The following is a 14,136-nucleotide window of genomic DNA, read 5'->3' on the forward strand; positions in this document are numbered from 1 at the left end:
GCAGGGTCAGAGCGTGGCTGGGGACTGCACGACCTCCAGCGGAGCAGCACACACCACGCAGGCCGTCCCAGGACAAGAGTCGCAGGGGCCACGGCAGGAAAGGCTCCAAGGCGGGACTCAGCAGCAGCCAGGCGGCTAGCCCGGGAAGGCGGGACAGGTGGCTCTCCCAGGCCAGGCTTCCACCTGACAGGAAGGAGAGGGAAGTTTTCCAAATGAAAGGAAGCCCGTGGGATCCTGGGTTCTCCAAGAGCAGGTAGCGAAGGTGGCAGCAGGGGGTGGTGGCTGCACCATGCCACCGCAGCAGAAAGGGGCCAGGGTCGAGTCCTCAGCAGCAGGCCCCAGGGAGGTGGCCTGGCATGGCAGCACTGCTCACAGCGCGGCACACGGGCCAGAGGCGGTGCGGCGCCGGAAGGGACGGGGGAGCTGAGGTGGGAGACTACGGTGCAGCGGCACTGGGAAGGCCAAGTTCTGCCCACACAATACAGAGACAGCACGGATGCCCACAGCCATGCCCCTGCACTTAACTCTACAGCCCTTTCCTCTTCCGGCTTTCCTTTCTTAACTATGAAATGTGTGAGCTACAGAACACTTATCCCAGTGGGAGCATTGAGCACCTAAGGCAGTGCCTGACATGCACCTGGCCCTGGATACATCAATGCTCATGTTACATCAGCAAGTACAGCATCCTGAGACTGTGTATTTATAACGGGTCTTTAAGCAGCTCGTGGAAGAGTATTATAAAAAATACTATGCACAGGGCCCGGCGCGGTGGCGCAAGTGGTTAAGGTCCTCGCCTTGCACGCCCGGGTTCCCATATAGGCGCCAGTCCCGGCAGCCCTGCTTCCCATCCAGCTCCCTGCCTATAGCCCGGGAAAGCAGTCAAGGACTGCCCAAGCCACTGAGACCCTGCACCCGCGTGGGAGACCCGGAGGAGGCTCCTGGCTTTGGACCGGCATAGCATCGGCCGTTGCACTCACTTGGGGAGTGAATCATTGGACGGAAGATCTTCCTCTCTGTCTCCCCTCTCTGTATATTTGCCTTTCCAATAAAACTAAATGAACAAATAAATAAATAAAAATAAATCTTTAAAAAAATACTATGCACAGATTCCAACATTTTTTCACACCAAAATAAACTTTTTATAAAGGTTTATTTATTTATTATTGGAAAGTCAGATATACAAAGAGGAGGAGAACAGAGAAAGATGTTCCATCCTCTGGTTCAAGGTTTGGGCCTCCTTTCAGTTGCAGCTTTCTTACTGTGCTGTGGGAGGCCCTGGGGCACCTGACCCCATGGAGGAGACCCTGGGGCTGGGCACCTCTCCTCCATGGAGGAGACCCTGGGGCTGGGCACCTCTCCCCATGGCGGAGGCCCTGGGCACCTCTCCCCATGGAGGAGACCCTGGGGCTGGGCACCTCTCCCCATGGCGGAGGCCCTGGGGCTGGGCACCTCTCCCCATGGCGGAGGCCCTGGGGCTGGGCACCTCTCCCCATGGCGAAGGCCCTGGGGCTGGGCACCTCTCCCCATGGCAGAGGCCCAAAGGGAGTTCTAGGCTCCTGACTGAACCTGGGCCAGCCAGGATGAGATACTGAACATTCATTCTCATTCGTTCATATTCTCTCTCTCTTCCTCCCCCACCTCTCGTTATGGACCAGAGGATGAAAGATACTGCTCTCTCCTTTCAAATAAATTTAAAATGCTTAAAAACATAAAAAGCCAAGCATTCCTTGTCACATCTTCCCTGTGGCTCCAACAGTACTCACCGAACCAACGGCTCTGGCCCTCACCAAAGAGGGTGGTGGCAGGTGGGGACACTGCCATGGCCCTGAGGGGAGGGCCTCCGGTGGGGGGCACTGCCATGGCCCTGAGGGGAGGGCCTCCAGTGGGGGGCACTGCCATGGCCCTGAGGGGAGGGCCTCCAGTGGGGGGCACTGCCATGGCCCTGCCGGGAGGGCCTCAGGCCAGCAGTAAGCATCCATCAATGAGGGTTAGAATCAGGACCAGGACAACTGTGCAGCAAGCTGAGGGTCGCCCCCTGTGTACCCCCAGGACACACCCTCACCACAGGGAACCCGAGAGCAGCCACCGCAGACACAGAAGGGAAGGCAGCAGCATTCCTCTTCCCTGCCCGCTTCCCTAGCCAGTGCACATGAGGGTCTGTAACCTCTCACCTCTGCAATGCACGTTAAAAAGAACTACGATAAGCAAAAACAACTAGCCTTGCCAGACCCTGCGTCCACGGCCCCCTGCACAGCTGCCCACTCTCCACAGCCCCCTGCCCAGCTGCCCACTCTCCACGGCCACCTGCACAGCTGCCCACTCTCCACGGCCACCTGCACAGCTGCCCACTCTCCACGGCCACCTGCACAGCTGCCCACTCTCCACGGCCACCTGCACAGCTGCCCACTCCCCACGGCCACCTGCACAGCTGCCCACTCTCCACAGCCACCTGCACAGCTGCCCACACTCCACGGTCCCCTGCACAGCTGCCCACACTCCACGGCCACCTGCACAGCTGCCCACTCTCCACGGTCCCCTGCACAGCTGCCCACTCTCCACGGCCACCTGCACAGCTGCCCACACTCCACGGCCACCTGCACAGCTGCCCACTCTCCACAGCCACCTGCACAGCTGCCCACACTCCACGGTCCCCTGCACAGCTGCCCACAGTCCACGGCCACCTGCACAGCTGCTCACAGTCCACGGCCACCTGCACAGCTGCCCACACTCCACGGCCACCTGCACAGCTGCCCACACTCCACAGCCACCTGCACAGCTGCCCACACTCCACGGTCCCCTGCACAGCTGCCCACACTCCATGGCCACCTGCACAGCTGCCCACAGTCGCCCCTGGAGGAGAGCCCCCTCCTGAGAACATTCTCACAGGGGCTACTCCCAGCCGCCCCCATCCCAGCCGCCCCCATCCCAGCCGCCCCCATCCCAGCCGCGCCCCATCTCACCCCAGCACAGTGTGTCCACACCACACAGGGCAAGCCCTCGAACACGGGGTGTGGGCAGGGGAGCCCTCATGAAGCACCCTGTCTTCGTCAACACCCCTGGGAGGCTAGAACAGGCATTCACCCAAGCTGACCCCTTGCTGAAGGTCAAAGATGCAGACATGAGGGAACACAAATGCTGCGTCACGTAGGTAAAGCCCGAGACACGTCACCTCACACTGCAGTGCCCAGGGTCAAGTGCAGGCTCCCCAACACCCCAACTCCTTGATCACACACACCCTGGGTCCCAGCACAGGGTGACTCTCCACCAGCGGGGAGACAGGGCTGGGCTCCAGGCTCCGGCTCTGGCCCGACCCAGCTACGGGGGGCATCTGGGGAAACCAGCCAGTGAGGAAGGAATGGAGGGAGGAAGGACAGAGCAGCCTCTGTCACACAGGGTCACACCTCACACTGGGCCAGCTCAGCCTCTCTGTGACACGGGGCCACGCCTCACACTGGGCCAGCTCAGCCTCTCTGTGACACGGAGCCACACCTCACACTGGGCCAGCTCAGCCTCTCTGTGACACGGGGTCACATTCACACTGGGCCAGCTCAGCCTCTCTGTGACACGGGGCCACACCTCACACTGGGCCAGCTCAGCCTCTCTGTGACACGGGGTCACACCTCACACTGGGCCAGCTCAGCCTCTCTGTGACACGGGGTCACATTCACACTGGGCCAGCTCAGCCTCTCTGTGACACGGGGCCACGCCTCACACTGGGCCAGCTCAGCCTCTCTGTGACACGGGGTCACACCTCACACTGGGCCAGCTCAGCCTCTCTGTGACACGGAGCCACACCTCACACTGGGCCAGCTCAGCCTCTCTGTGACACGGGGTCACATTCACACTGGGCCAGCTCAGCCTCTCTGTGACACGGGGTCACATTCACACTGGGCCAGCTCAGCCTCTCTGTGACACGGGGTCACATTCACACTGGGCCAGCTCAGCCTCTCTGTGACACGGGGCCACGCCTCACACTGGGCCAGCTCAGCCTCTCTGTGACACGGGGTCACACCTCACACTGGGCCAGCTCAGCCTCTCTGTGACACGGGGTCACACCTCACACTGGGCCAGCTCAGCCTCTCTGTGACACGGGGCCACACTTCACACTGGGCCAGCTCAGCCTCTCTGTGACACGGGGCCACACCTCACACTGGGCCAGCTCAGCGCCTCTGTGACACGGGGTCACACCTCACACTGGGCCAGCTCAGCCTCTCTGTGACACGGGGCCACACCTGACACAGGGACACCAGCTCGAGAGTCCCCGGGTCGGCTTCAGGACCACTAAGCATGAGCCGCCCTGGGAAATGGAACCTGGCACTGGTCACAATGGCAGCCCCAAGTGGGCTGCTCAAAACCAAATCCCCAGGTGGGCACCTCAGCTCTGCTGGCAGATGGCACCACTGAGCTACTGAGGGCCAGCCCCGGGGCATGGGGGCCCAGCTGCTGCCGGCAGATGACACTGCACAGGGATTCCCAGCCACTTTGCCTCCACCCCGCTAACACCAGGGGAAAAGGGTAAAGATGGCCCAAACCCAAGGGCTGCTGGAAGGGGTTGCCCGCGCTTGGCTTCGGCTTGGTCCAATTCTACCCGTCAAGGCCACTTAGGAAGTGGCCCAGCAGACAGAAGAGGCCTCTCAAATACAAATGAATATGTCACACAAAAAGAGAGGGGGTGGGGACAGTGTAGTGGCTCAACAAGCGAATCCTCCAGCTACAGTGCCAGCATCGCATCCAGGCACTGGTTCTAGTTCTGGCTGCTTCCCTTCCCATCCAGCTCTCGGCTACTGGGCCTGGGAAAGCAGCAGAGGACGGTCCAAGTCCTTGGGTCCTGCACTCATGTGGGAGACCTCAAAGAAGCTCCTGGCTTCATATCGGCTCAGCTCTGGCTGTTGCAGCCATTCAGGGAGTGAACCAGTGGATGGAGGGTCTTCTCTGTGTCTGGCTGTAAATCTGCCTTTCAATAAAAATAAACCAAAAAAACCACACACACAACGAAAGACAGCACACCCACGTGTGACACTCCACTGGCAGACACAGGCGCATGAAGGAGGCCTACAGGCAGCTGTCACCCTCCACAGTGTACCTGACAAAAGGAAAAGCGTCACCACTGAGCCAGAAGCTCCCAAGAAGGGGCCGGGCCTGTGGCCGTCCGAGTGCCAGCGCCTGGCTGGCACCCTCTGCATCGCACTGGATGAGGACCACGCACATGGGCCCTGCCGTCTCCGTGCTGCGGAGTCCGGCTCCAGCTGCTGTGGGTGACAGGGAGAGCAGCCGGGAGGAGGCCTGGGCTGCCTGAGCAAGGATGGCAGCACCCAAAGCTGACCCCTCCAGGGACAGGAAGGTCGGGACACCACGCCGAAGGAAGGGATGACGCATGCGCAGGCAGGGCCGCGCACAGAAGGGACAGTCCCCTGCACTGAACTGAGAGAGAAAAGGCACACAGCTAACCTCCGGCAGAAGCCCAAGGGGATGGGGCGCCGCGGGGCAGACGGGGCCAGCACTGAGGCCCGCGGGCCGAGCCACCACCTGCCACCCGGCGCCGGCATCAAGGTGCTGCTTGCAGTACTGGCCCAGCTCCCACCTGCTCCTTGCTGGTGCAGCTGGAAAGGCACTGGAAGACGGGGCGGCCCTGGGGTCCCTGCCCCCATTGCCCCCACAGGGACCCCTGCTCCCGTGGCCTCCTGCGAGTGACCAGACACATGAAAGAGCTCTCTGCCCCTCCTCCTCATCTCCCTGCCTTTTGAATCAAACAAAATAATTCACTTTTACAAAGGTAACTAGGAAGACAAGTCTAAATAAACATCAACTCTCCGTGGTGACAAAAAAGACACACACTGACAAGTCGGAGGGGGTGAAGACAGCCCAAGGTCTCAGGCAAAGGCAGCACCTGGACTGCGGCAGAGGAACCAGGGCTGGGTGTCAGCGCACCTGTCACCACGGAGGGAACCTGCCGCTTCAGTCAGCCTCCTCCAAGGGCTGAGAATGGGGGGCCCGGTCCCAGGGGCACTGGGGGGGGTCCGGCTCTGAGGGGATTGAGGGGCCCGGCTCTGGAGGGACTTGGGGGCCCGGCTCCAGGGGTACTGGGGGGGGGGGTCCAGCTCTTCGGGGACTGAGGGGCCCGGCTCCAGGAGGACTGGGGGCCTGGCTCTGGGCTCTGGGGGATAGGGGTGCCCAGCTCTGGGGGGATTGGGGGCCTGGCTCTGGGCTCCGGGGGATAGGGGTGCCCAGTTCCAGGTTCTTTCAGATCTGGAACTGTTTCACAGTTCCAGCTTGGAGACAGAACCAACCAACGTGTAAACACACCTCCCTCTTACAGCTCACACGCGCGGCCTGGAGGTGATTTTACACAGGGTTTTTAGTACGCCTGTGTCTGACAGCAACGTGTCACAGCAGACTGAATGTGGAATTCTCCTCTTACACCAGACCCTGGGCCCTAAGCTCCAAGCCGGAGGCCGCGAGGGGCTCTCCCACCTAGACTGTGTGAGGCCCTGGCTCAAGTTTCTCCTGCTTCCTACCCAGGTTCCTGCACCTGCACACCCGGGGGAACTGCATGGAGTTCCTGACATCCATGTCTGGCACAGCCTCGCTGCCACAGACACTGGGGCAGTGGGCTGGCAGATGAAAGGCACTCTCTCTCTCTCTCTCTACCTTTCAAAATGTTTTTAAAAATTTTTAAATTGGGGTCCAGTGTGGCAGCCTAGGGGCTAAAGTCCTTGCCTTGAAAGCGCTGGGATCCCACATGGGTGCTGGTTCTAATCCCGGCAGCTCCACTTCCCATCCAGCTCCCTGCTTGTGGCCTGGGAAAGCAGTCGAGGACAGCCCAAAGCCTTCCCAAGGATTCTCTCACATGGCAGAGCCAGAAGAAGCTCCTGGCAGTGAGGCAGAGGACTGTAGCTGGGTGCTGGGGGACAGTGGTCACTCCCACCCCGTCCTCCCCAGGGCACTGAGGCAGAGGACTGCAGCTGCAGCGGGAGGAAACCCCACGTGTGCATGGGTCAGCTCTGGACCACCATGGCGGCATGACAGAGGAACCCGTCAGGGCACTCTGAAGTCCCGCACAGGAGTACCAACTTGAGTCCCAGCCCCCAGCTCAGAGGTCTGGGAGGCAGCGGAGGACAGCTGGGGCTGTGCGTGGACCCGGCCAGGCCCACAACAGACCAGGCCAGTGTCACTGGCTTGGTCCAGCCCTGGTCAACAACCTCTCCTTCTGCCACTCTGCCTTTCAAATAAACAATTAATAAGTGAATCAGTTCTATCTCTATAAATCAATAATACCAATATGTAGCTTAAAGACGTAAGTTATGATGGAATCAAAAATACCAGATATCTGTTAACAAACATAATTATAGGTACACACCCTACATAAAGTACAGAGTATTATATAAAGTCATTTCATGTTCATATATTATAAAGCTAATACAAGAAAGGTGTCATTTCCTCCCCACAATGGTCCACAGGTTGATGCAATACTAATTAAAATCCCAGCACATTTTTGGAAGATGTTGCCAACTGGGTTCTGTGGTTTATCTGAACATGCAGAGGGCCAACATGAAGGGAAACTTGAAGTCAAAGGGTTGAAGGAGCAGCCCTCAAGGCACGTTACAGCACTGCGACCACGGGTCTCCGCCACGGGCAGGGGAGTCCAGGAACAGACCAGCACGCTGCAGTCCCACCAACACACGGCACTGGGCTGACCGGCTCCACGTGAATAAAGACTCTGGGGTGGGCTACACTGGGGCCCAGGGAGCCTCCCCAGGCCAGGCACAGCTGGCTCCCTGGGCCGGCTGCGGCACCTGCTGTGTGGAAGGCCAACAGTGACGTCACTGTCAGCGAGCGGCACGTCCTTCCGCCTCATGCTGGCTTCGGACACGTCAGCATCTCTCGGGGACCAGAGCCTGAGGGCGTGTGGTCTGGCCTCGGCCACCCACGGCATGATCAGGACACCCGTGGACTCTTGTGCCAAGAAGCCAGCTGCTCAGAGCAAGGCTGAAGCCGCAGGGACACCGGCGCCTAGTGGATGTTCTCCGGCCCACGGGGGATGCGTCGGACGGGAGAGGGCTCCGAGCCCCGGGCGGCCAGCGGAAAGTAAGAGCAGGAGGTGTGGGGCATCCGTGCCCTGTGGCAACCCTGACCTGGAGCTGGAGACCCCTGAGGGCGGAATGAAACGGGACGGGAGGCAGCCAGCTCAGCCTGCTCACCGACACATCTATCAACCAACAGAGCGACCCCTCCTCCAGACCTGCTTCCCTCGCGGGGACCTCGGGCGGACGTCATCTCCCTTCCCAAGACCACAGGAAGACGGGCAGCTTGGTGGGCAGCGGGCAAGCACGCTCTTCCACAGAAATGTTCCCCTGTCCCACCTTCCACCTCCAGACTCCCCAAGGACCAGCCATCTCCTCACCTTCTGAATAACACTTAAATCCGTCAAAATTATCACACACACACACACACACACACACACGAGACACAGCCCGTGCCTCCCAGCATGAACACGTCAACCTCAGACGGCAGAGAGGGGGCCGGGGCTGTGGCACAGCGGGCCAGGCCTCGCCGCAGCGCCAGCATCGCAGCGGACTGCTGCTCAGAGTCCCGAGGGCCGCTTTCTTTCCTGTTTGTTTTTCTTAAAGATGCGTTACACAGAGGAAGATCTCTGTCCACGCCCAAAGTGTCCACAACAGTCAGAGGGGATCAATCAAAGTCAGGAGCCGGGCGCTCCCGCCAGGCCTCCCCACAGGTGCAGGGCCTAAGAACTGCGCCGTGTTCGGCTGCTCTCCCAGGCCACAAGCAGGGAGCTGGATGGGAAGTGGAGCAGCTGGAACATGAACCAGTGCCCATGTGGGATCTGGGTGCGTGCAAGGTGGGGATTTAGCCACTAGGCTACTGCAGCAGGCCCTGGTGCTCCACTTTGAATCTAGGTTTCTGTTAACATCCCTGACCTGCATGGGAGCCTGAGGCAGAGGTCACGGCTCCTGGCTTCAGGCAGACCTAGCTCCGGAGCGAGCCAGAGCACAAACGACATCTCTCTGCCTGTGTCCCTCTCCAGCTCTGCCTTCAAACAATAAATCTCTTCAAAAAAAGGAACCAGAACAAAGCGACGCACAGCTTTGTCACCAGCAGAGCGCTCGGGGCTGTCCTGGGGAACTCGGCCTGGCTGACTTCCTCCACAGTCCCAGAAGGACTGGCCAGCCGCACCGCACTGCGTGGAAAGGCCACGAGGCAGGCACACACACGACATGACCACCGACGTGTTCCCACACACGTATCCTCAGGTGTCACCTACAGCCACAAATGGGCAACAGACACCCAAAAGACTGAGCGGCACAGCGGGCAAGCTCCGCCCCTGCGTGCGCACCACAGCCGCCCAACCCGCCGACAATGACACTACACGCTGGAGAACACACGAGGTGGCAGCTGCTGGCACAGGGGGTACAGACCGGCACAAGTGCCTCACTCTGGCAGGGTCCATCAACCAGGCAGGGACAGAAACAGGCCTTCACTCACCCGTCCCACCCATCACTGGGCCTCCAACAGACACGCATCCGCACAGACCTGAATGTGAGCAGACCACAGAGGGCACTGCGCACTGCACACCCAACACCATGCCTCGCCTCCGGGCCAGGGGCCAGAGCAAGGACGACCAGACAGCCCTGGGGACAGAGCACGGACGACCGGGACAGCCCGGGGGCCAGAGCACGGACAACCGGACAGCCCAGGGGACAGAGTGCGGACGACCGGGGCAGCCGGGGGGCCAGAGTGTGGGTGACCGGGGACGGCCCTCGAGGGACAGAGTGTGGATGACCGGGATGGCCCCAGGGACAGAGCGTGGGTGACCAGACAGCCCTGGGGACAGAGCACGGAGGACCGGGACAGCCTGGGGGACAGAGCGCGGACAACCGGGACAGCCCTGGGGACAGGGCACGGACAACCAGACGGCCTGGGGACAGAGCGCGGATGACCGGACAGCCCTGGGGACAGAGCGCAGACGACCGGGACAGCCCTTGGGGGACAGAGCGCAGACAACCGGGACAGCCTGGGGGACAGAGCACAGACGACCGGACGGCCTGGGGGACAGAGCGCGGACGACTGGACAGCCCTTGGGGGACAGAGCGTGGGTGACTGGACGGCCCTGGGGACAGAATGCGGACGACCGGACAGCCCAGGGGACAGAGTGTGGGTGACCGGGACGGCCCTCGAGGGACAGAGCGTGGATGACCGGGATGGCCCCAGGGACAGAGCGTGGGCGACCAGACAGCCCTTGGGGGACAGAGCGTGGGTGACTGGACGGCCCTGGGGACAGAACACAGATGGAGAGAATCAAGAGACAAACCAACAGCCTGCTGTCGCTGCGCAGGCGCAGATCGCAGCCCCTGAAGGAGGCGGGCGGCGGGCGGCGGGCGGGCGGCGGGCGGCGGGCGGCTCCAGGAATCCCAGGTGTCCGTTCCTCTTCTGCTGCTGCCTAACCCACTCTTCCTCTAACCAACCCACTCGCCGACACCCAACCTGCTCCCACAACCAACCCATTCCCACAGCAGCAACTAGATCATGCCACCATAACTAACCCGCTTCCATAACCAACCCACACCTAACCTGCTCCGGCAACCAGCAGGCTCCCATAACCCGCTCTCTCGAGAACAGACATGCTGTGACAACGCACTAACATGACACTATCACTAGATCAAGGAGGGTACAGCCCCACAGCCAGTGGACCCCTCATGCCCCCGCAGCCCAGCATTGGCGGGTGGGGACAGGCCCACGCCACGGCCCAGAGTCGGCAGGTGGGGACAGGACCCATACCACGGCCCAGCATTGGCAGGTGGGGCCAGGCCCACGCCACGGCCCAGTGTTGGTGGGTGGGGACAGGACCCACGCCACGACCCAGCATCGGCAGGTGAGGATGGGCCCCACGCCACGGCCCAGAGTCGGCAGGTGGGGACGGGCCCACGCCATGGCCCTGGTGATGCACAGCTTCCGGATGTGTGGCACCTGAGCAACTGCGTCCACTTTGTGACGAGATCGCCAAGACTCACTTCCTGCCAGGCACTGTGTGTCGGCGAGGTTTTCCAACGCACACTCTGACCTGCTCATCTGGTCACACAGTCGCCGAAGACGCCAGATTCCAGGAAAGAAGGAACAAGTTCATGGGCTGGTTCCTACAGGGCTGCTGCCGCAGGCCAACTGTGGCCCCGACTGTGCCCCACGCCCCCGACTGTGCCCCATGTCCCACGACTGTGCCACACGCCCCACGAGCATGCCCCATGTCCCACAACTGTGCCCCGTGTCCCACGACTGTGCCCATGACTGTGCCCTGTTCCCACGACCGGGCCCCGTGCCCCACGACCGTGCCCGTGCCCCACGACCGTCCCCGTGCCCCCTTTCCAATAACGGCCTTAGCAAGTGCAGGAATGACCCACTGCTCTACGTGTCCCTTAAGTGACACGAAAACAGATACAACAACCACAAACTACCAAAAAGTTACAAACAGTACTAGGAGACAGGCTGGCCAGTTCCTGAACACCTGTCCGCATTAAAACCTGACGGGCAACCACCCCGGTGATTCGAAAAAAACTAGATTCCACCACAGCTGCCGACAGCTGCCGACAGCCTGCCTGTCTCGGAATGGCTGCGGTGAAGAAACACACTGAGACGCGCACAGCCGCCGACACACCGTGGAGGCACCTGCCGGGGACCTGACGCGGCACCCGCATGGCGACCGTCTCCCATGCTGCCCTGGGTGCCCGCCCTGTTCTCCGCACACGTAACACCTGCCCTGAGACTCCCACTGCCCTCCACAGGAAGCGGCTGAAGACAGCACACTGAGAAACAGCAAGTGCCCCATCTCCCAGAGCGCCGTTCCTTGGCCTCACCTCCGGCCTCACCTCCGTCTCCTGGCTCCCCAGAGGCATGACCCAGCCGACACGGGCAAGGCCAGCCCTGCCGCGCAGCTGGAAGCTCCGGGCTCCAGTCTGCACGGACGGCTGGAAGGCACTTTGGCACGTTCCCCAAGATGTGCCCAGAGCAATGGAGTGCTCCCCCACCCCGGGCTGCGGGCTTCCAGCCGGCCACCCCCCACACCGCACGTGCCCACAAACATCAGAGGCCGTCCTTTCCTAAATGGCGGACACGCAGCCCGCAGCCCCAAGACATCCCGAAGGCCCTGGGTGGCCGTACCTGCGGGAGGGCCGTGTTGAGCTGTCTCTGCAGCGAGTCCCGCTCGTGGCCAACCTCGTGCAGCTTGCCCTGGGTGAGCGCCAGCGTTTCCTGCGTCTCCCGCAGCGTGTCCAGCAGACGGTCTCTCTCTTCCAGCATGGAGACCATCAGCTGCTCGAAATGGGATTCGGCGTCCGGCTGGGAAGGGGAGCCGGTCCCGTGGCTGCCAGCGCCGCCCGGGGGGCCCTCGGCCTCGTTGATGGTCGGCATCACCTCACACATCATCTAAGAAGCAAAGAGCCAGAGGCGTCAGGGGGCGGCACGACCCCACAGGTGTCCCTGGCTGACAAGCCCGCGGCCAGGGTTCAGCGCCAGGACCCCGCAGCGCGCAACGACGGCTGAGCACCTGCGGGCCCCTTTCTCGGTGCTGAGCCCCAAGTGCGCTTCTGTTCCCTCATTTTTGTCATTACGATTACTTTTTCCTGTTTTCCGGCTGGGGAAAGAGAAAGGCAAAAAGAAGCAGTGCACTTTGCCGGCAAAGCAGAGCGGGAGGAAGAGGAGGACGGAGAGGAGGCGGCGGCGCGCACGGCGAGCAGGACAAGTCCCAGAGCGCATCCCGCATCTCCCGGGGAACATGGGCGGCCACGCTCCCCGAATTCTTGGGCTGCATTTGGCCAGCACTCCCGGGAACCGGGCTCCGGGAAGGGCTGGGAGAGGTGTTTTCTGCACGTACAGCCCCGCGGAGGAGGAGGAGGCGGCGGAGGCGGGTGGGGGGTGTGGAAATTCCACAATGGAAAACAGGGCCAGGCTGGAACGGAGGGGGAGCGAAAGGTGAGAAGCTGTTAGGTGTCCCCCGCAGGACCTCGGGGCCCGGTGACACCGGCTCCCGGCCGAGGAGGAGCCCGGCGGCGCCGCTCCGTGACCTCTAAGCGCTCCGAGCCGGGAAGCCGCCCGCGCGTCCGAGCGCGCAGCCCCCATGGCCGGCCCGAGCGCGGGGCTCCGCGGCCCGCACCCGGCTCCCCGCGCCCCGCAGCCGGGCGCCCGCGCCGGCGGCCCCGCGCCTCACCTTGCTCGCCGGCGGCTGCGGGCGACGAGGCTCCGGGGGCCGACCCAGGCAGCTCGCGCCCGCCCCGCGCCGCGGCCCCGGGGCCCGCCGCCCGTCGGCCGGACACTGGCCGAGAGCGCAGGAGGAGCGGGCCCGGCGGCGCGTCGCCGGCGTCAACGTGCCCGACGTCCGGCGCGTCGGCGTGGCGTCAGCGCCGGCCCGGGGAGGAGGGGGCCCGCCAGCGCGCAGGCGCCGCCGGCCGCCGGCCGCTGATTGGCTGCGCCGGCGGGAGCCCCGCCCAGGTGTGGCTCGGGGCCCGAGCTGCAGGTGGGGAGGCGCGGTCCGAGGTGGGCGCTCCCGGGCTGGTGCTGGGTTCCTGCTGCCCACAGGGAGGAGGTGGACGGGAGCCGGGGGCGAGCCGGGGCGTGGCCTGGGAGGCAGGGGCGAGCCCGGTCACGTCCTGGGGCGGCCGGGGGCTGCATGGGACCTAGCCCGGTCGGCCTGGGACTGCCTGGGGCGAATCCAGTCCCGGCCCAGGAGCCAGGGACCAGCCCGGTGTCGGCCTGGGAGGCAGAGGCGAGCCCGGTCACGTCCTGGGGCTGCGTGGGGCCTGTGGTGGCCTGAGGCTGCCGCCTTGCTGCTGTCCTGACCCGGGCGCAGGGAGCGAGCTGCGGCTTCGGGCGCCAGTCCCAGCCCCACTGCTCCCCAGGGCAGTGGAGAGGACGCAGGGTCCCCACCACAGCCGTCTCTGGCCAGCAGCGTTGGGTTTCTAGGCTCCTGGGAGAGCTCCACCCATGCTGTCGCCCAGGGCCCTGCTGGCTGGCAGAACACACCGAACCCTCAGGGCATCACTGCCCGGCCCCGCTGACCACTGGGTGCTGCTGGGGCACTGAGCTGAGAACCGGGGCTACGGTAGGGCGATCCCCAGCGGACAGCTTGGCTCC

At 62.9% G+C, this 14,136-nt stretch overlaps 1 protein-coding gene across 4 annotated transcripts in view; it reads right to left on the minus strand.

The window, feature by feature from the left end:
- The window catches only part of PPFIA1 (PTPRF interacting protein alpha 1), an 82,816-nt gene extending 69,546 nt beyond the window's left edge, over positions 1-13,270 (minus strand). For all 4 annotated transcript variants that reach the window (XM_040970659.1, XM_040970658.1, XM_040970657.1 and 1 more), the window contains exons 1-2: positions 13,214-13,270; positions 12,169-12,432 (exon numbers count right to left, since the gene is read on the minus strand). In XM_040970659.1, the coding sequence (XP_040826593.1) occupies positions 12,169-12,432 (264 nt within the window). In that variant the 5' untranslated portion in view covers positions 13,214-13,270. The remainder of the gene's footprint in view (positions 1-12,168; positions 12,433-13,213) is intronic.
- Positions 13,271-14,136: the final 866 nt, after the last annotated feature.

Source organism: Ochotona curzoniae, unplaced genomic scaffold (genome assembly GCF_017591425.1).
Source record: "Ochotona curzoniae isolate NIBS_2020 unplaced genomic scaffold, NIBS_Ocur_1.0 scaffold_4937, whole genome shotgun sequence".
In the NCBI taxonomy this organism is placed as follows: domain Eukaryota; kingdom Metazoa; phylum Chordata; class Mammalia; order Lagomorpha; family Ochotonidae; genus Ochotona; species Ochotona curzoniae.